The 21,839-nt window shown below is 36.2% G+C and overlaps 1 protein-coding gene across 1 annotated transcript in view; it reads right to left on the bottom strand.

The window, feature by feature from the left end:
- LOC107585681 (notch receptor 1) overlaps positions 1-21,024 on the bottom strand; it is a 40,765-nt gene extending 19,741 nt beyond the window's left edge. Inside the window, exons 1-10 of the mRNA XM_016272809.1 lie at positions 20,775-21,024; positions 18,317-18,389; positions 5,974-6,236; positions 4,350-4,688; positions 3,109-3,231; positions 2,769-3,002; positions 1,000-1,155; positions 733-918; positions 543-656; positions 322-435 (exon numbers count right to left, since the gene is read on the bottom strand). Coding sequence (XP_016128295.1) covers positions 322-435; positions 543-656; positions 733-918; positions 1,000-1,155; positions 2,769-3,002; positions 3,109-3,231; positions 4,350-4,688; positions 5,974-6,236; positions 18,317-18,389; positions 20,775-20,838 — 1,666 coding nt within the window. The 5' untranslated portion in view covers positions 20,839-21,024. The remainder of the gene's footprint in view (positions 1-321; positions 436-542; positions 657-732; positions 919-999; positions 1,156-2,768; positions 3,003-3,108; positions 3,232-4,349; positions 4,689-5,973; positions 6,237-18,316; positions 18,390-20,774) is intronic.
- Between the last annotated feature and the right edge of the window lie 815 nt (positions 21,025-21,839).

The following is a 21,839-nucleotide window of genomic DNA, read 5'->3' as shown; positions in this document are numbered from 1 at the left end:
ATAAAGAAATACTTAAAACAAAAACTAATGACAAAAACACATAAAATAAACTTAAATTAAAATGAAAACGGCAAAATATAAAAATAAAATTTAATGCTAAATATTACTGAATATAAAATAAAAATTATTCTAAAATAACATATAGAATTCTTAAGATACAGTTACAAAAACAGATTCCAAATTCTAAAGGTTCAGAAAGGTTGAATATTTGAACCAAAACAGATGTGAAAATGTTTTTGGTGCTAGAAAATATCAAAACTAATATTATAAATGGACTTCAATGGACTGCAAAAGTGCAGAATATGACTTAAAGATGTGTACCTGAAGTGCATTCGCAGGTGTATTTGTTGGGTCCGTCTGTGCATTTAGCACCATTTTTACACGGTGTGCTGGCACACTCGTCCACATCCACCTGACACAGATTCCCAGAGAACCCTGCAGGGAAAAATGCATGCCACGTTTATTTTGATTGCTCACCCGCAATGCATCCGCATTGCTAGTTTTTATGATCAGATCTCTAAAAGTAATAATGCTGCAGTCACCTTTGGGACATTCGCAGTGGAATGAGTTGATCTTGTCGATGCATTTTCCATTGTTGAGGCAAGGTTGCGATGCACAGTCGTCTGTGTTTATTTGACAAAACACACCCTCGTAACCTACACACCAAAACAGTCAGTTAGAATAACAGTAATGATGTGCTTTTGATGCAGGTAAATGGTTAAAGACTCATACCTGGCATGCAGATGCAGTGGAATCCACCGATCTGGTCGAGGCAGGTGGCGTCGTTCTGGCAGGGGTTCGACTTGCACTCGTTGACGTCCATTTCACAGCGTGGACCTTCATAACCTTGAAGACACTTGCACTGGAACGAGCCTTTAGTGTTGAGACACCGTCCGCCATGCTCACATGGGTTCGCACCTGAAATGCAAAGCAAACAGTATTGTAAAGCAAAACTATTGAGTTTATTGTTCTTTCTAATCGATCATGTGTTATTCTTACCGAGCGAGCACTCATCGATGTCTTGGTTGCAGGCGGATCCCGTGTACCCGGGCGGACAGGTGCAGATGGCTTTTCCACTCACCGGGTTCGTGTCGCAGTTTGAGCCCTTCTGACATGGATTACTGATGCAGGCATCGTCAAGATGACACAGAAGACCTGTGGGGAACAGTTTTGTTACTATTAACTAAAATCAAAACTGATGCTGGTTACTGAAATTAAGCTGGAATAAAAATTTAAATATATAAAAGATATGCTTTTCATAGATGAAATGAAAATAAATTTAAGTAAAATAAAATATTAACGTATGCTAAGACAAAAAATATTGTTTTTGTAGGTAGAATAAAAATAAAACAAATTGAAATATAAACAATGTCCATAAAATTTACTAAAATTAACTTAACTAAAACAAAATAAAATAAAAAGTAATAAAAAATCTAAAAAATAAAAGCTTTTGGTTGTATAAACAGAAATGAAACAACTGAAATATAAATAATGCCTATAAACGAAACTAAACTGAACTTAACTAAAACAAAATAATAAAATAAAAAAATATGAAAGCTATTGGTTTCACAGACATAAATGAAACACAACTGAAATATAAATAATGCTCATAAAATAACCTAAACTGAACTCAACTAAAACAAAACAAAAAATATAAAAGCTATTGGTTTCATACACAGAAATGCAACACAAGTGCATTTATATATAAATATAAATAATACTCATAAAATAAAATAAACCGAACTAAAATAAAATAAAAAGTAAAAATATAATATAGACAAGTGAAAAACTAAAATAAAATAAAATAAAATAAAAGATCAAATAAAATAAATTCGTAGATGAAAAACTTAAACTCAGAAAACTTGAATTGTAGAAATGCTGCCTTGGCAACTAAAATAAAATAAGAATAAGCTGAAATGAAATGTAATAAAATAAGTAGAGGTATGAAAATTACTAAAACTTAAAGGGTTAGTTCACCCAAAAATGAAAATTGTCATTAATTACTCACCCTCATGTCGTTTCAAACCCGTAAGACCTTCCTTTATCTTCAGAACACAAATGAAGATATTTTTGATGGAATCTGAGAGCTGTCTGACCCTCCCATGGACAGCAACGCAACTGAAATGTTCCAAGAATACTTTGTGCGCAAAATAAAAATAAAAACGACTTTATTCAACAATTCGTCTCCTCCGCATCACCCTGTAAACAGCGTATGCTGTTCTGTGTCAGCTGCGTCACGCCGGATCTGTTTCCTACGTTGTTGTGATTTGATCTGAATGGAAACAGCGTATCCGCGTGACGCAGCTGACACAGAACAGCATACGCTGTTTACAGGGTGATGCGGAGGAGACGAATTGTTGAATGAAGTCGTTTTTTGTTTTTTTTTTGCGCACAAAAAGTATTCTCGTAGCGTCGTATAATTACGGTTGAACCACTGATGCCACATGGATTATTTTACAGATCTCCTTGCTACGTTTCTGGACTTGGGAACATTTCAGTTGTGCTGCTGTCTATGCAGGGTCAGACAGCGCTCAGATTTCATCAAAAATATCTTAATTTGTGTTCCGAAGATGAACGGAGGTCTTACGGGTTTGAAACGACATGAGGGTGAGTAATTAATGACAGAATTTTCATTTTTGGGTGAACTAACCCTTTAAACTGAAATATTAAAAAAAGACAAAAGCCCATAATAACGTTACAAAAATTTGATATAAATAATACTACAATAACAGTGGTGTTGGACGTTGAAACTGCACAAACAGACGTGCCTGTGCGACCATGTGGACACTCGCAGAAGAAAGACGCGACTCTGTCATGGCAGGTGGCACCCTGTGAGCAGGCGGCGCTGGCGCAGTCGTCGATGTTCTCGCTGCAGTCGTCGCCCGTCCAGCCGTTCACACACACGCAGTGAAAGCCGCCGATGGTGTTGTGACACGTCCCTCCGTTCTGACAAGCGTTAGGAGAGAGCTCGCACTCGTCCACGTCCTCCGTACAGTACTGACCTGAAGGAGGAAGGGCTCAGATGTCACATGTGAGGTGCATGCAAAATATTTATTGCATTGTATGGTTATTATTATTATTATTATTGTGGAGTATAAAATGTAGTACCGGTCCAGTGTTTGTCGCAGTGGCAGTTGTAGGTGTTTATGCCGTCGATACACCTGCCTCCATTCTCACAGGCATGCTGGGTGCAGTCGTCAACGTTATGCTCACACGTCTGACCCGTGAACCCTGCGGGAGACAAATGATTCACATTCAATACACATCAAAGAGTCTGAGGCCGTACACGGATTATGTTTATGTGCTCGAGTGAGTAACTGAGACATCTAGGTCACTCATTGGGATTAAATATAAACTAAGACAAAAAAGCACCGCATCCAGACAAACTGTTAATGAATAACTGTGCACATGCAGAGTTATTAACGTATGCAAAGACAAAAACTATTGTTTCTGCAGGCAGGAATGAAATAAAACCAGTTTGAAGTACAAATAATGGTAATAAAACAAACTAAACTGAAATGTGAACTAAATGTTAAATTGTTCATTCACTTATTTGTAAAATTTATTCATTAATTTGTAAAATATTATTCATTCATTTATAAAAATTGTTACTTGTTTCATTTTTATAACTGATTCATTCATAAAAATATTTGTTCAATTATAAAAATATATAAATTTATTCATACATTTATATAAATAATTTATTAATTCATACATTCATTTCTAAAAATCATTCATTCATTCAGTGTTTGTATACAGTATATATATTCAACAACAACAAACTATTGTTGTTACTATTGTTTAACAACACAAACTGTTGTTGTTGTTGTTTATAAAATGTACTCATTCATTTATATATTCACTTATAAAATTTATTTATTCATTCATTTATTTATAAAAAATATTGATTTTTATTTGTAAAAACTTATTCATATGTATTCATTAATTTTTATTTACACAAATGATCACTTATAATATTTTGTTAAGTATTAATAAAATGCATTAATTCATTTATTCATTCATAAATTTATAAAAAAATAATTATTTATAAAATTGATTGATTCATTCATAAAAGAACTTACTCATTTATAAAACGTATTAATTCACAAAACTATTTATTCATTCAATCATAAAGTATTCATTCATAAAATGTATTCATTTCTAAATATTTTTTTAAATGGTTATAAAATTCTTTCATTCATTAATTTAGATAAAAAAATTTTCATTTATAAAAAATATATATTTATCTATAAAACTTATTAAACTATAATTTTTTTTAATTTTTCCTATTCAATAAAAAATGTGTTTAATCAAATTTTAACTTCGAGAAATACAAATAACACACTGACCTGACAGACAAGTGCAGGCATAGGTGGTGTCGCTGGTCTGTAAGCAGGTGCCTCCGTTCCTGCAGGGCGAGGGGTGGCAGGGGTGGTAGAGGCGCTCGCAGTGTGTGCCGGCATACTCAGGTGGGCAGTGGCACAGGTACAATCCCACCTCGTTTATACAGGTGCCTCCGTTCCAGCAGGGGGAGGGCGAGAGGGCGCACTCGTTCACGTCCTGACGGCACGTCTGTCCGTGGAAGTTAGGAGGGCAGGTGCAGATGTAGTGCGACTCGAACGCTGAACACTGTCCGCCGTTGGCACAGGGGTTCGACGCACATGGGTCGGCTTGTTGGCATGTTTTACCTGCAAAAAGACAGAAGTTAACTTATCATGCAACTAGGGATGCAACAGATGATCCGTACGGACCAGGCCCCACGGTGATCATCAGAGCGTGAAAGCTAATCATAATCGTTTTTTTTCTTGCCAATTTACTCATTCAAGCGATTTTAAACCATTCATGTGAAAGAGAATTCAAATCGGGACAGACAGCACGTGAACAACCTATTGACTCCTCATTCACATACACACAAAGTTACGTTAAAATACCCGTTTTGGCAAGTATTCTGGTAAACACTGTCGGTTATGTCTTAAGACCATTACGTCTTAAATTGATTTTTCCGTACATTTCTGCCATATGTACATTAACTGACAGTCACCACTGATAATCTACCACTAAATATTGTAGAAACTTAATTTCTAATTTCTGCCTGGAATTGAACTGCTGGGTTCGTCTGGTCAGAGGAGAACTGGCCCCCCGACTGAGCCTGGTTTCTCCCAAGGTTTTTTCTCCATTCTGTCACCGATGGAGTTTTGGTTCCTTGCCGCTGTCGCCTCTGGCTTGCTTAGTTGGGGACACTTCATTTCCAGCGATATCATTGACATGATTGCAAAGATATTATTTAAACTGAGCTGGATGTTGACATCACTGAATTCAATGATGAACTGTCTTTAACTGAAAATTGAGTGTTTACTATTGTCACTTTGCATTATTGACACTATTTTCCTAATTAATGCTGTTCAGTTGCTTTGACACAATCTGTATTGTTAAAAGCGCTATATAAATAAAGGTGACTTGACTTGACTTGACTTAAGTGAATGTAACAGCTGAGAAAAAAAACGTAGGTGTGTCAGCATTCGGTCTTAAAGAGACAAGCCTGTAAATACCTGTCTGGTCTTCTAATCAAATAACACCACAGCTTTATTTAAGATTAATCTGTATTTAACTTGTGCAGTGAGCACTATTGTGTTATTTTACACTTACTTATTACATTTCTGCACCTGCATACTTCTGTTACTGACTTTATTTGTAACTGTGTTATGTTGTATATTCATCTATGCTTGTAATTTGTGTAATTGTTCTTGTTTTATTACTGACTGTCTTAATTAAGCTAGTAGCTTCTGCTGTGGTATAGAAGTAAGTTTTCGGTAATTTTAATTTTTTTATTTTATTGCTGATCCGAAAAATTATCCCATCTATGACTCAAAATATGTAATATGATCCCAACCGTGATTTTTGTGATTCTTTGCACCACTACATGCAACCCATGAGGACGAGCATCAAGTCTGGGTGATTTATGCACATGCGTACCTGACCATCCAGGTGGGCAGCGGCAGGTAAAGGTCTCGAGCGTGAGCAGAGAGCATGTCCCGCCGTTTCGGCATGGGGAGCCCATGCAGGCGTGATTGACGGGCGTCAGACAGAGCGGGCCGCTGTATCCCAACACGCAGTCGCAGACCGGCTCCACGTCATTGCCCTTCATCCGTGTGCGACACACGCCTCCGTTACGACACTGCGACGGGCTGCAGGGGTTCAGCAACTGACACTGGGGGCCGACGAAGTCTGCGGGACACCTGAAGAAACACAAAACATGAAACAATTATTATCATTATTTAACAACAGTTTAGAAACAAAACGGTCTTAGAAAGTAGATAAACATGACAAAACACTCAAGATAATTTGGAAAAAAAAATAATTTACAAAAATGCAAATATTTCTTTAAAGGGTTATGGGCATGCTAATTACATTAATATATATTTGTTTATTTCTATTGATTCACTAACTCATATGCATTTAAAAACAGATTAATTAATTAGATTAATATTATAATATTATATACACCAGATTATAATGTAATTACTTAATAGTTTGAGAACAAAATTGTTTCAAGAGAGCTAAATATGAAAAAAGCTCTAAGTGAATTTTTTTTACACACATTATATAAAATATAATAAATATATATGCAAGCATAAGCATATATTTATATATAAAAAAAGGATATATTTTTAGGACACCCTGAAAAAACAGTATTATATTATAATATAATATATAATAATTAAAATATAATAATATACTTTTGTTAAGGGTTATAGTCATGGTAATTGGTTTTGTACATTTTATATATTTGCACACATTCATTAATTCCTAATTATACGTTTTTACTAAGTCTGCAGGACACCTCAAGAAACACAAAACACACAGAGATTATAATATAAATAATTAACAATAGGTTGACAACACATTTGTCTTAAAATTAGCTAAATATGACAAATATTGACTCAAATGTTTCTTTTAGGCTTGTGGTCATACATATTTAGACATTAATTAGCAGGGGTGGGAGAAAAAAAAATCGATCCGTCGATGCATCGCGATTCTCTCTCCAGCGATTCTGGATCGATTCTGAGCTTAGTTTTTAACCAGATGCGCGATGATGCTGAGTTTGCTTTAGAAACACCCGTATTCAGCTTGCTTCCAATTCCTCACACACACTCGAACCTTCCGTAAAATAATCTTTCATAAAGTTCGGAAAGGTTGAAGCGAATTGCAAGGACATTCGCGGGCTTCATTGCACAGGATGCGCTGTGAGAGATTCGATTCTGAGCTTAGTTTTTAACCAGATGCGCGATGATGCTGAGTTTGCTTTAGAAACACCCGTATTCAGCTTGCTTCCAATTCCTCACACACACTCGAACCTTCCGTAAAATAATCTTTCATAAAGTTCGGAAAGGTTGAAGCGAATTGCAAGGACATTCGCGGGCTTCATTGCACAGGATGCGCTGTGAGAGATGCGCGCTTTGTTTGATGTTACACTTGAAGTGTGCGGTCTCGCCCGCCTGTATTTTCCTTACAAATGCTCTACGAAGTCATCATTTGTGTGGTTTGGAATGCAGTGGACATATATTTAAAATATGCACCTCACTAACAGAAGGCTGCTTTCAATTTCAAATGCGGCTGTGCGCGACTCCGTGCATGTGGTTTAATGCACTTGGGTCTCAAAATGGTTTTATGATGCAAAATTAATGTAAACACAGCCAGTTGTCTTAAGGGATTAAACGGACAGGACAAACCACATTACTTCTTATATTTCAAAAGAGATCCGTGTGTGAATGCAGCTCAATAGATCTCCCACTGTCTATGATGTCATAGTAAAAAATAACAGTAAAGATGAAGAAAAATCACTCACAGTTCTTGAATGGAAAACGTTCAGATCATCTTAAATACTGAACGCACTCTTTGTTTGTTGTTTGTAATATGTTTCTATGCTCCTCTTTATTATTTGCTACTTGCTTGTATGTTTTGAAGTTATATTATAACAAATTATTATAAAAAGTACTTAATTACTTATGTAAGGATATGTAAATGTAAGAATTTGAAGATTCTCAAGTCGGTAAACTAATTAATTAATAAGAGGGGAAAAGTAGATCAAGAATCGTTCTGGAATCGGCTCGTTACTCCCAGAATCGGAATCGGATCGTGAGGAGACTAAAGGTTCCCACCTCTAATAATTAGTCATGACATTAGTCATCAATTGAAAACAGAACTTATTTTTTACATTTTAGAAATGCATGTTTCTTTTAGAGTTAAAGTTGTGGTATTTTGTTTTATATAACAGCAGAAGTCTATGATATGTTCTCACTCAGATGGCCAAGTAAACGTATGTGTGTGTGTGCACGTATAAAACAGTGTGTGAAAGAAGGACACTGTTCAAACTCATCTAAATTCCTCAGGGTGATCAGGAGCCCACACAGTGTCACATGCTCTCTCTCTCTCTCTCTCATATGAACACATACGAACACATTAAATGACACCTCTGAACACTTTCTTCAACAGCCAATGAAGATCATTTCAAAAAGTGAAGTTGACAGTAAGATATAGTAAATGCAGCGTGTCTTATTATTCATGTGAGTGTGTGTTTGTGAGCTGCAGCAGGTGTGTGCATAAATAAGGGCAGCTGTGCATCAGGCCCCTCCCCCAAAGCCTGTTGCCATGGCGAGTGGCATACGGTCACTAAGGCAGCTCCCAAGAGAGGATCAAACTCCACCCCTCCCAAACTCCTGCTGCTGATATCTCACTTTTATCAGCACAGAATCTCCATTGGTATGATTTGATCTCATCCATATTCATCATTTCCATTTATTCCATCTTCTATGTGCTTATCGTAAGTCTGTATTAAACATATCACAACCTGGGCTGAACATATCAAAATCTTAGTGCTTAATGCTTCTTTCTCAATTTTTAAATTTGAAATGAATTTCACATTTTTAAATGGCAGAAGTTTGGATCTTAATATATAGAATTTATTTACAAAATGTAGTGCATTGTGCTTTTATGAATTCATTGTTCTTAAAAAGTAAAGAAAACTTTAAAAATATTTGTAATTTTTTTAAACAATTTAATAATAATAATAATAATAGTATATTTATATAAAAAATTAAATATAAAAAAATTAAATAAAATATAATCAAATGTTTATTATACGCATAAGCACATACATTTATAAATAAATATAATAGGTTTTTAAAGCGCAATACTGTATGTAGTGCAGTGCATTTTAATACATTCAGTTGCTCTTTAAAAGGAAAAAATATATATATTTTAAAATAAATGTAAAAAAAATATGTTTCACTCTTAATATATAGATTTTTTTCAAAATGTAGTGCATTGTGTTTTAAAGAATTTATTCTTTAAAAGAAAAAGTTAATAATAAAATGTATTATACACAATATATAAATAAAGTTATAAATTATAATTGTTTTAAAGATATCAATATTGTGGGTGTATATATATACACACACACACACACATATACACACACAGGTAAACCTTATCACCATATATTTGATTTGCTAATTGACATGCAGTAGTTTAATAATAAAGACATCCCTTGGCAAATACTTGCATGCTCAGATGCGTGTGTGTGAGTTTACTTGAGGCATTAACGCGGTCTCCCTCTCTTTGTCCCCAGAGACAGAAGCAGAAGTCATCTGCAGCCCGTCGTGGCAACAGGTCCGAGAGCAGGAGTGCGTGTGAGAGTCGACTCTGAACAGATGCTGCAGTGACCTGTGACCCCTGAGCACATTTGTGACTGCAGGCTACAGACCCCCCATTCCAGTGGGCCGGTCTACCATCTGCTGCTGCCTTCTGTGTGTGTGTGTGTGTGTGTGTGTGTGTGTGTGTTCACACCACAGACTTCCTGCCTTCGGTGTGAAATCAAAACAATACACTTTCATTTTCTGCGTCTGGCCCTCAGAGCCAGATTCTTATGCTTCACACCTTTACAAACATGAGACTTTGGGACCAATTTGAATCAGGTGATGTTCTGATGATTCAAGTAAGGGACTGATTAAATATTAGGCTATGTATTTGTTCCTCATATTTGTTTAGATTGTTTCTGGCATTATAACAAAACACTTTTCTACCATTTTAAAGAATAAATAACTTGATCTCATCAATGACTCATTGATCTTGTCTTAGATCTGAAGTCGCTCTCTTCACTTAGATCAAAAAATGTGCTTTTGTCATTTACATTTTTTATTTTTATTTCAGTTTTAATTTGAGTCATTTTTATTATAATTTATAATATAAAATGTAATTATAATATACAATTTTATAATTTTATTACTTCAACTTCAACTTATTTTATTTCAGTTGTTACCAAGGCAGTATTTCTCATTAAGTTTTAAGTTTTTAAATGTAAGACTTTAACATATTTTTTAAAGTTTAAGTTTTAATACTATTTATATTGCATTCACCAATATTTTTAATTAGCTTTTATTTTTATATATTAGTTTATATTAGGTTTTAGTCATTTTATGTTGTACATTTATCTAACATTTCACTTTATTTCAATTAACGGAAATGCTTACATTGTGATTTTGAACTCTAGTTATAGGTTTAGTATCACATGCATATTTTCAGTTCTGGGACGAGGACAGCAGGACAGCACGTCGCTAACTATAGTTATACTGTGCATGCAAAATCACACTTTAAACTAAATGCATGACATGGAAGTTTACGAGAAATTCTCAAATGTGGAAGTTACGCAATAAACGTCATGCAACCAGACGCTGCCGTTTCACACAGACCCTGTCGTTCTGTCTCCTGCTCACAAACATTGTGATTCATTCTACAAATAGCTCTCGTAATGCACATCATCACCCCAAAATACAGCACATGCTTCTAGTATGACGATGCATTCAAAATACACACACAAATGTATTAGATTAGTCTCAAAATTATGAAAGCCATCCAAAAGCTGTCACCAATCCAATCACAACCAGTGATAGAAGATCATAAAACATTCCAGGATTCAAATGACAATTCTGGAATTCTGATTCCACACTTCCAATTAACTCCCCACCCTCCAACATTCCAGAAGTTCCAGAAGTGATGTCAGGTGCCTTTGGAATGATCAGGAGTTATATAGAACACTTAATCATGTTTGTAAATCTAAAACTAACTATTATCAATTGCATTATAACACATTTTGGAATTGCATTCACATTAGGGTTGGGTACCGAAACCCGGTACCAATATGGCCCCCGGTACCTATGTAACCGGTATGTACTAGAACCGAATCCGAACGCAGATTTCAGTGCCATGCCTGAGCGATCGATTGAAATATTTGTCCTCTGGTTCTCCGAAACCGACATAAGAAGCATCATCACTGGCACAGCACGTGAAAAATAATTTCCCGACTGAGAAAATGCACGTGAACTCAAGTCGGAAAGCTCTAATAATACAAATCCAACACATCTTTGTAGTAACGAGAGTGTCAGAAAATATGTTCCATATGCTACTTTAAAAAGAATACATCGATTAGCAATAGATTATAAATTAGGTTGACCATATGTCCTCTTTTCCCTGGACATGTCCTCTTTTTGGACCTACAAAAATGCGTCTGGCCGGGATTTCTTAATTGCCCAAAATGTCCTGGATTCGACTGTTTTTTTTAATCCCACTCCCGCTGAATCTCTGACCATTGCCGCCTGCTCCCGCAACATGTGTTTCGCTCCCGCGATTTTCGTGTCCAGTCCTTTAAACAATCTAATATTGTATATAATTTTGGCGCATCAGGGAGCCGCTCTCTTTAAATATTTTTGAATGAGTGTTTGCGCTGTTTACTTTCACTTTCGATTTCGTGATCACACGCACTCTGTGTAAATGGAGCAAGCACATCTTACAAGATCAGATATTTGTCCATGAGCTCAGAATCTGTTGAGCAGCAAATTCTCCACCATGGTCTTGTCAGTCATCTCTCCTTATTCTCGACCTGTGATCAGTCAAAGCTGACTCCAGTAGCTCTTGTTGGATGCAGGGTTGCCAAGTCCGCGTTTTTTTCCACAGAATTGGGATACTTGTTGCCATGGGGTGATTTTCCCAAGCGGGTTAAAGGTTTGAAATATTGCATGAATTACATTTGACTGAAATGCTTGTATTGAAACATTTTGCATTCTACCTATGATCAAACTTTCATGGTCTTCTACATTAACTGTTCTCTCCTGGTGGAATGACCTACCCAGCTCAATCTCAATCCGAGTCCTTAATATTTTCAAGAAACGGCTGAAAACACATCTCTTTCATCTTCATTTGACCCTCTAACTCTGGCACTCTCTATTCTAATGCTACTTCTAATTTTATCTGCTTGTTTTTTTTAATAAAAAAACTTGACCCTCTAACATTTGCACTCTCTATTCTATTTATATTCTAATGGCCAATCCATCATTTTTTGGGGGAATTTTTAATAAGTATCGGTTCAGGCACCAGAACTATTTTAAAAGTATCTATTTTGGCACCGGTATCGAAAAAAACCCAAACGATACCCAACCCTAATTCACATACATCACTAAAACACAAAGCTCAAGAAAAATGGAGCCTAAAAATGTAGAAAATCAACTGGTTGGAGCGGTTGACTTTCTCCAATCAGGAACATCTGACATCTAGAAAGACAAAGTGCACTAAATGATTTCAGAATTCTTGCCTTTAGAAGTTGTTGATTAATACAGGATTGAATTCAATAAACAAACGTTTTTCCCCAATAAGCACTGAACTACCATTACAAGCATTACTACCATTAAAAACATGACAAATGGATGTTTTACAAGACTGCACATCAGTGTTATTTTAGTATTTATACAGTATTCATTAATATTTTTAATTAGCTTTTATTTTTTTTCAGCTTTGATTTTAATTTAGGTTTTAGTATTTTTGTGCTTTTGTGATTGTTCTTATTTTTATTATTTAATTTCATATAATAAAATTAAATATCTTTTAAATAAACAAATTATTGATTTATTTTAATTAAATAAAGTGATCTGTGCAGCAATGTTGTTATTGTTAACTAAAACTGCTATAAACACAACCAACACTGACATGGCTTAGCTTGTACATGACACCCCCATAACTCTGACCACACCTAAAAATACGTGAAATAAGTGGTTTTAATATGGCATCACCCAAAAAGGTCAAGTTTCTGAGTCTAGAATTAGTATGTAATCTAGTACGACTACAATCTGAGACAGTCAGTGCCAGAGTTTAACCCCTGCACATTATCTGCTTGAAAAACAAGTAAACCTCGTCTGTCATCAACGATCATCACAGGCACCTTTAACTCCATATAAAGTAGGACATCCTCTCATGAAATGTCAGAAGTTCATGTGAAGTTGACCAATGTCGAGCAGCGCCGACCTCAATTCAGACGCAACAAGTCAGAGAAATCCCCACACGCTCGCGCACACAAACACCAGCCATTTACAAACTATTTCCAAGGTTGAGAATCGGACCACACAGGAAAGACGTCAAAGTTCACATGAGATATTTTTGGGAGAAAAAAGGATCAAAAATATCTCTGCTCTTCCTGTTTATCATCGGGGTCATCACAACAGGATGTTCAGGGTTTGTCCCCCAGTGAATGTGTCTGCGAACTACTCAACAATGAGAGATACGATCTCTCTCATCTTTTTTAGACTGATTCATTCATTAATTAGTGCCATTTGATAACGCAATCATTATTGCACATACTCAGCATTACAGATCTGAACAAACCCCAGAACACTAGGGTATTAAACATTGCTACATATGTGAATGACGCCTCAAATGGAGCGGCTCATTGTAGGCAATAAAACAAGTGAACAAATTCCATTGATTTGCACTGAACAAAAGACTAGAATAACAGATCAGTATAGAATAACCTAGCAACCATCCAAAAACAGAACATCCTAGCAAAAAACATAGAAATAGTGTCAAAAAATAGAAATAATGCCGTCAAAAAACATACAAATCACCCAGAACACCCTAGCAACCAATCAGAACACTCTAGAATAATAACCGCAACTTTTTCACAGGCATACACTCACATTTCCATCAAAAGAGGAAAAAAATGGTTGTGCTTTTATTTTAATTTTAAACAATGTAAGTATAATACAAGACATCTTCTAGATTGGAAAATGCATGATTAAATGCAGAACAAGAAGTGTGACTAACAGTCTCACACACTTGTTTGCTTTTAAATTTCCCCTCCTTTAATGCGTCTCACACACACACACACACTGAGGCCTTTCTCATGAGTTCTTGCAATCTTATTACCCCCTCCGCCATCTGCCCTCCAAAAAAGACACCATTCACACACACACAAACAGCCTCCGGGGTGTAAGAAAACACACATCAAAAGCGACAAAGATTGAGAAACAAAAAATAAAATAAAAAAAAGTTCTGATTTTGATTGCCAAATCATAGTGAATCTCACTATATGCATCCTATGAGTATAAACTCAAGTTTTATTCCATGCTAAGTGTGTGCATGTGAGACAATAGGAGGTGAGGGCCAGCTGTTGGGCTGAATGGCATGAATAGACATTGACAGAAGCAGCGTCCCACTGCAGCAGGGCACCAACGGACTACTGGGGGGGTTGGTAGGGGGGTCTTTTATCTAAGTTTGAAACAGAATGACTATGAGCGCGTGCACGTTCGCACATGCGCACATGCGCACACACACATACACGCAAGATGCTTAGAGCTTTGTATGGCTGCACAAACAGCCTCCGGGGTGTAAGAAAACACACATCAAAAGCGACAAAGATTGAGAAACAAAAAATAAAATAAAAAAAAGTTCTGATTTTGATTGCCAAATCATAGTGAATCTCACTATATGCATCCTATGAGTATAAACTCAAGTTTTATTCCATGCTAAGTGTGTGCATGTGAGACAATAGGAGGTGAGGGCCAGCTGTTGGGCTGAATGGCATGAATAGACATTGACAGAAGCAGCGTCCCACTGCAGCAGGGCACCAACGGGGGGGTTGGGGGGTTGGTAGGGGGGTCTTTTATCTAAGTTTGAAACAGAATGACTATGAGCGCGTGCACGTTCGCACATGCGCACACACACATACACACACACGCAAGATGCTTAGAGCTTTGTATGGCTGCTAAGATGGGGTTTGGGCCTAAAGATGGAATCTCAAAGTGGTTGATTACAGCTTACAAACAAATACACAGGTATACATACACTTTTCTTCACTACACTGAGTTTGCATGGTGTTTACTGCTGTTTTACTAGATTGTGTGCAACACTTTTTTAAATAAATGTTCTTTAGTGTCAGTAAAGAACCACTGAGCTGCTATATAGTTGTTTGGAGATTCAGAAAGTTCTTGATTCGTTAAGTTTTTAGATTCGTGTTTTGTATTCTAGGTCTAGAACACAGAACATGAGAGGAAGTGTTATTTTATTTAACATGAAATGGTTCTCCTACACTCTTAGAAATAAAGGTTCCAAACGGGAGGTTTTACAGCAATGGCATTAAAGAACTATTTTTGGTTCCCCAAAAAACTTTTCAGTAAACAGTTCTTAAAAGAACAATCTTTTCTAAGTGCAAAAAAACATTTAAATGCTCTAAAGAAGCTTTTGTACAGTGGAAAAGGTCCATGGGTGATAAAAGTTCTTCATGGAACCGTCAGTTCCAATAAAGAACCTCTATTTTTGAAAGTGTAGAAGAACCATTTTTGGTTCCTCAAAGAACCTTTCAGTGAACAATTCTTAAAATAATCACTTTTTCTTAGTATGAAGAACATTTTAATAATCTAAAGAACTCTTTCCACTCTAAAGAACTTTTGTAGAATGGAAAGGTTCTTCATGGGACCATCAATACCAATAAAGAACCTCTGTTTTCAAGAGTGTAGAACTATTTTTGGTTCATCAAAGAACTTTTCAGTGAACAGTTCTTAAAATAATCACTTTTTCTTAATGTGAAGAACATTTTAATGCTCTAAAGAAGCTTTTGTACAATGGAAAGTTTCCATGGCTCCATGAAGAACTTTTTACCATCGAACAATGCCAATAAAGAACCTTTATTTTTAAGAGTGTGTACAACATCAGACTAAAATTTTTGGTTATTACCAAACCTTTATATTTTTCTTTTTGTAACGTACCTGCATGATGCTTCTCCGCTCGGCTTGAGGAAAAAAGGATCAAAAATATCTCTGCTCTTCCTGTTTATCATCGGGGTCATCACAACAGGATGTTCAGGGTTTGTCCCCCAGTGAATGTGTCTGCGAACTACTCAACAATGAGAGATACGATCTCTCTCATCTTTTTTAGACTGATTCATTCATTAATTAGTGCCATTTGATAACGCAATCATTATTGCACATACTCAGCATTACAGATCTGAACAAACCCCAGAACACTAGGGTATTAAACATTGCTACATATGTGAATGACGCCTCAAATGGAGCGGCTCATTGTAGGCAATAAAACAAGTGAACAAATTCCATTGATTTGCACTGAACAAAAGACTAGAATAACAGATCAGTATAGAATAACCTAGCAACCATCCAAAAACAGAACATCCTAGCAAAAAACATAGAAATAGTGTCAAAAAATAGAAATAATGCCGTCAAAAAACATACAAATCACCCAGAACACCCTAGCAACCAATCAGAACACTCTAGAATAATAACCGCAACTTTTTCACAGGCATACACTCACATTTCCATCAAAAGAGGAAAAAAATGGTTGTGCTTTTATTTTAATTTTAAACAATGTAAGTATAATACAAGACATCTTCTAGATTGGAAAATGCATGATTAAATGCAGAACAAGAAGTGTGACTAACAGTCTCACACACTTGTTTGCTTTTAAATTTCCCCTCCTTTAATGCGTCTCACACACACACACACACTGAGGCCTTTCTCATGAGTTCTTGCAATCTTATTACCCCCTCCGCCATCTGCCCTCCAAAAAAGACACCATTCACACACACACAAACAGCCTCCGGGGTGTAAGAAAACACACATCAAAAGCGACAAAGATTGAGAAACAAAAAATAAAATAAAAAAAAGTTCTGATTTTGATTGCCAAATCATAGTGAATCTCACTATATGCATCCTATGAGTATAAACTCAAGTTTTATTCCATGCTAAGTGTGTGCATGTGAGACAATAGGAGGTGAGGGCCAGCTGTTGGGCTGAATGGCATGAATAGACATTGACAGAAGCAGCGTCCCACTGCAGCAGGGCACCAACGGACTACTGGGGGGGTTGGTAGGGGGGTCTTTTATCTAAGTTTGAAACAGAATGACTATGAGCGCGTGCACGTTCGCACATGCGCACATGCGCACACACACATACACGCAAGATGCTTAGAGCTTTGTATGGCTGCTAAGATGGGGTTTGGGCCTAAAGATGGAATCTCAAAGTGGTTGATTACAGCTTACAAACAAATACACAGGTATACATACACTTTTCTTCACTACACTGAGTTTGCATGGTGTTTACTGCTGTTTTACTAGATTGTGTGCAACACTTTTTTAAATAAATGTTCTTTAGTGGTCAGTAAAGAACCACTGAGCTGCTATATAGTTGTTTGGAGATTCAGAAAGTTCTTGATTCGTTAGGTTTTTAGATTCGTGTTTTGTATTCTAGGTCTAGAACACAGAACATGAGAGGAAGTGTTATTTTATTTAACATGAAATGGTTCTCCTACACTCTTAGAAATAAAGGTTCCAAACGGGAGGTTTTACAGCAATGGCATTAAAGAACTATTTTTGGTTCCCCAAAAAACTTTTCAGTAAACAGTTCTTAAAAGAACAATCTTTTCTAAGTGCAAAAAAACATTTAAATGCTCTAAAGAAGCTTTTGTACAGTGGAAAAGGTCCATGGGTGATAAAAGTTCTTCATGGAACCGTCAGTTCCAATAAAGAACCTCTATTTTTGAAAGTGTAGAAGAACCATTTTTGATTCCTCAAAGAACCTTTCAGTGAACAATTCTTAAAATAATCACTTTTTCTTAGTATGAAGAACATTTTAATAATCTAAAGAACTCTTTCCACTCTAAAGAACTTTTGTAGAATGGAAAGGTTCTTCATGGGACCATCAATACCAATAAAGAACCTCTGTTTTCAAGAGTGTAGAACTATTTTTGGTTCATCAAAGAACTTTTCAGTGAACAGTTCTTAAAATAATCACTTTTTCTTAATGTGAAGAACATTTTAATGCTCTAAAGAAGCTTTTGTACAATGGAAAGTTTCCATGGCTCCATGAAGAACTTTTTACCATCGAACAATGCCAATAAAGAACCTTTATTTTTAAGAGTGTGTACAACATCAGACTAAAATTTTTGGTTATTACCAAACCTTTATATTTTTCTTTTTGTAACGTACCTGCATGATGCTTCTCCGCTCGGCTTGAGCTCACATATTCCTCCATTCTGACAGTATTCTGAGCATCTTTGCCCTAAACACAAAGACAAACATCTGTTAGTGCATCCCAACAATCACACACTAAACCACCTGTGCATCTCATAGCACACCTGTCAATGCAAACACACATGCTAACTCCTCACAAAAGAACCTCACCACCTATAGACTTCAATAAAGGGACCCGAGCCCTTTGTTTTGTGGCCCCCGATGGAGAGCCACTGGCCTTTTGTTGCAGTTATCCAACACTGAGCCTGGAAATAGCTCCACATCCTCAACAATTCCCTCTCCATGTGGCAGTCAGTCTTTAACAAGGGTTTAAACTCAAAATACAGTCTTCCCGGTTCAGTATTAATATATCAGCTTCACACTAGTTTAAGTTTAGCTGACAGTGCTAGGATGTGCACATCTTGACTTTCTGCAGTCTGGGTGGGCATTCAATGTGTTTTATTAAGCCAAATGTGCCCATTTATGGAAGGAATATTTATTTCGCAGGAGCATGCATCATCACACTTTAAGGATTAACAGCACATCTAGGCCAGTCGCTCTAGACTGCAGTTGTGCACTTGTTGAATGAAACCAGCTGCCTGCAGGCCGTCTTTAATTGGTAACGACCGTCTAGAGACAAGGCTCTTAGTCAAAACTCTCAGACTAGTCCTTATTACAGATTAAACCACCAGTACTAATTCTCTTTTGTTTCTTTAAAATGTCAATGCACAGACTAGGGTGTACAATGGATTTCACACACTTTTTGACTAGTGAAGTAAATTCTTCACTCAATGAATTTACATGACTTTTCCAGTAATTTTTTAGAGATTGAGAATAAAATATTTTAAAATTAAAAATGTTTCTATGCTTTCTCCATGAGCTTTTATTTTATTATTTCATATATTTTTATTATGCAATGGATTTATTATTTATATTACAAAATTTAACAAAATGTAATATATAAAATTTAATTAAAATTAAATAAAATATAAAAAACTAAATTATATATATATATATATATATATATATATATATATATATATATATATAATACAAGTATTATTATTATTTATTGTGTTATATATATATATTTGTATAATAGTAATTTCAATTACTTTCCCAGAAATTTTTACCTAAAATATATTATAAAATTAATAAACTGTATTGTTATACTATAAAATTGAATTGTACTAATTTAAATTTTATTAATTTCGATGAGTTCAACCCATAAATTTCCTGAAATTTCTCAGTAACTGTTGGTACCATGTTTTTTAATGGATACTATGGTATATGAATATATGTCATGTATACCAGTGCTTTATATATTTCAAAGTACCATGGTGTTACCAACAGATAACATTACTGTACCCTGGTACCACCACAGTACTTCTTGTTAGGTTATTTCGCTTACTTGTTTACCTCAGGTTTAAATTGCGCAGAATTTCACTTTTTAATAGTTTGTTTCGTTTCCTGTCTCTTCTATCTAGCTGTGTCATTTCCCCTGTCTGTCAGGCTCTCGGTTCCTCCACGGGTGCGTGTGTGTGCGTGTGAGAGAGTGTGTGAGTGTGTGTGTGAGAGAGAGAGTGTGTGTGTGTGTGTGTGTGTGTGTGGAGGGAGAGCGCGCGCGACAGCTGCGGAGCCCACGCTGCACGGACAAAAGAAATCAGAGTCCAGCACGAGCCCATAAAACACTGTCTCGAGCCATTGTTTACCAGCGCACGAGAACAACAGCACAGCCCCTTCCTCCTCCTCCCTTCATTCACGCACAGATCGCTTTCCTCCAGACTCCACACACAATGCAACTCAATCAACATCAGGGACAAGACAACGCACTAAAAACAACCGCAATAACTTCAGAAACCAAGCACTCGCACTGTCATAAAGTTACAGCGATACTTCTGATGTTACTCAACTTTAACGAGTTACATAAGTGAGTGAAAGAGATAATTAACAATTCAGATTAATAGGAAAAACTTTGGCAAAAGTGGTCCAGTTCACCCTGTATAAACTTGCACTTCATTACACTGAATTTATAACAATATCGATCACCAATTAATATCATAAAGCCCATAAAACCGAGATTTGATATACTGATATCCTTCCAAAATGCCTGCTGTTCTATTCAATATTGATTTAACATCATATTTTCATAACTGACATCTGATGTATTTCTCATTGTGTAGATACTTTGGCACAATTGTATCATGCAAAACTCATGCCAGTAAAACACTTGACTTAAAAAAAATGAATGAAACTTTATGAAAGAGAAAGTTGTGGAGAAAATGATATTATGTTTATCCCACTATCAGGCTATTCTGTGCAACAAGCTGCGCAGAAATATCACTACCAAACTCATGAAGTGTGAAAATTAATCAACGTAGAATCATACGACTATATATAATTGTGAAATGTTATTAGAGCTGATGTTAGTTACCTTGTGCCGCCGTCGCGAACGAAGCTGCCGTCAGTAGCGTTAATTTCACCAAGAAACGGTTCATAACTCCGCCTCGGCGTTACAACTTCTTTCAAATCCTTCCTGAAGCTCTCATAGATCCCCAGAAGTCTTCTGTAAATCTCCAGAAAGTGCAAAAGAGTTAGACTAAATATCCGTGTTGATTAATAAATAAATCCCGACGTCTCTCGAGAGCGTCTGCGCGTGGAAACTCTGACCGGTTCTCCGTCTGTAGACACTGTTGGGACTCTGAGCCTGCTCACGCGCCGCTGATGGTGTCCCTCCGCGCAGGTACTGAGAGAGAGAGAGAGAGAGATTTCCTTCAAATTACTGTGGATCTGAAAAAAATGAAAGGAGCGAACACTCCCTCCACAGTTTAGTTTCACCGCAAGGGAGGGACAAAAACACTTTCTCACACTCTCTTCCCCGGGTGAATGTGGGATGTGCAGGTTTATTCCTGTCCCGAGTGGAGGATTGAGGAGGGACTATACTATAGGGCGGATCACTGCTTTCTGCTGGCGCCAGCTCGGACCCCGAGCAGAGGGGGAGGCCTGATTAACAAATCAACACCCGATGCTGAAAGCGTGCGTCTTTTGTCTCTAAATTCTAAAGAAGGGAAAAGTTTTTGTAGCCTATCACCAGTGGGAAAAGTCCCATGTATTTGTTTTTGGACATGGTCCCATGGTAATACCATGTGCAATGGCAGGCTAATAGTATGTTTTTCTGACATAATACAATGATAAAACATTTGCTTTTTGGACATAATGGTAATACCATGTTGTTTTTGAACATAATAATTATAAAAGTACTTTTTAGGGGATTTTGTCTTGTTGTAAGTATAAAAAGAAGCTTGAGGTTTATGCTTTAAACAAGAAAAATATTTGCATATACATATAGTTATTAATATACACACACTTAAAACACAAGAAATGTATAATAATCTTTGTTTTAGTTAAAATATCGAAAAAATGTGTATATATGATATATACAGTATACACACACACACACACACACACACACACACACACATATATATATATATATATA

Source organism: Sinocyclocheilus grahami, unplaced genomic scaffold (assembly GCF_001515645.1).
Source record: "Sinocyclocheilus grahami isolate Dianchi unplaced genomic scaffold, SAMN03320097.WGS_v1.1 scaffold73.1, whole genome shotgun sequence".
Classification (NCBI taxonomy): Eukaryota; Metazoa; Chordata; class Actinopteri; order Cypriniformes; family Cyprinidae; genus Sinocyclocheilus; species Sinocyclocheilus grahami.
Note: the sequence above shows the minus strand (reverse complement) of the source record. Positions and strands in the feature narration are given on the sequence as shown.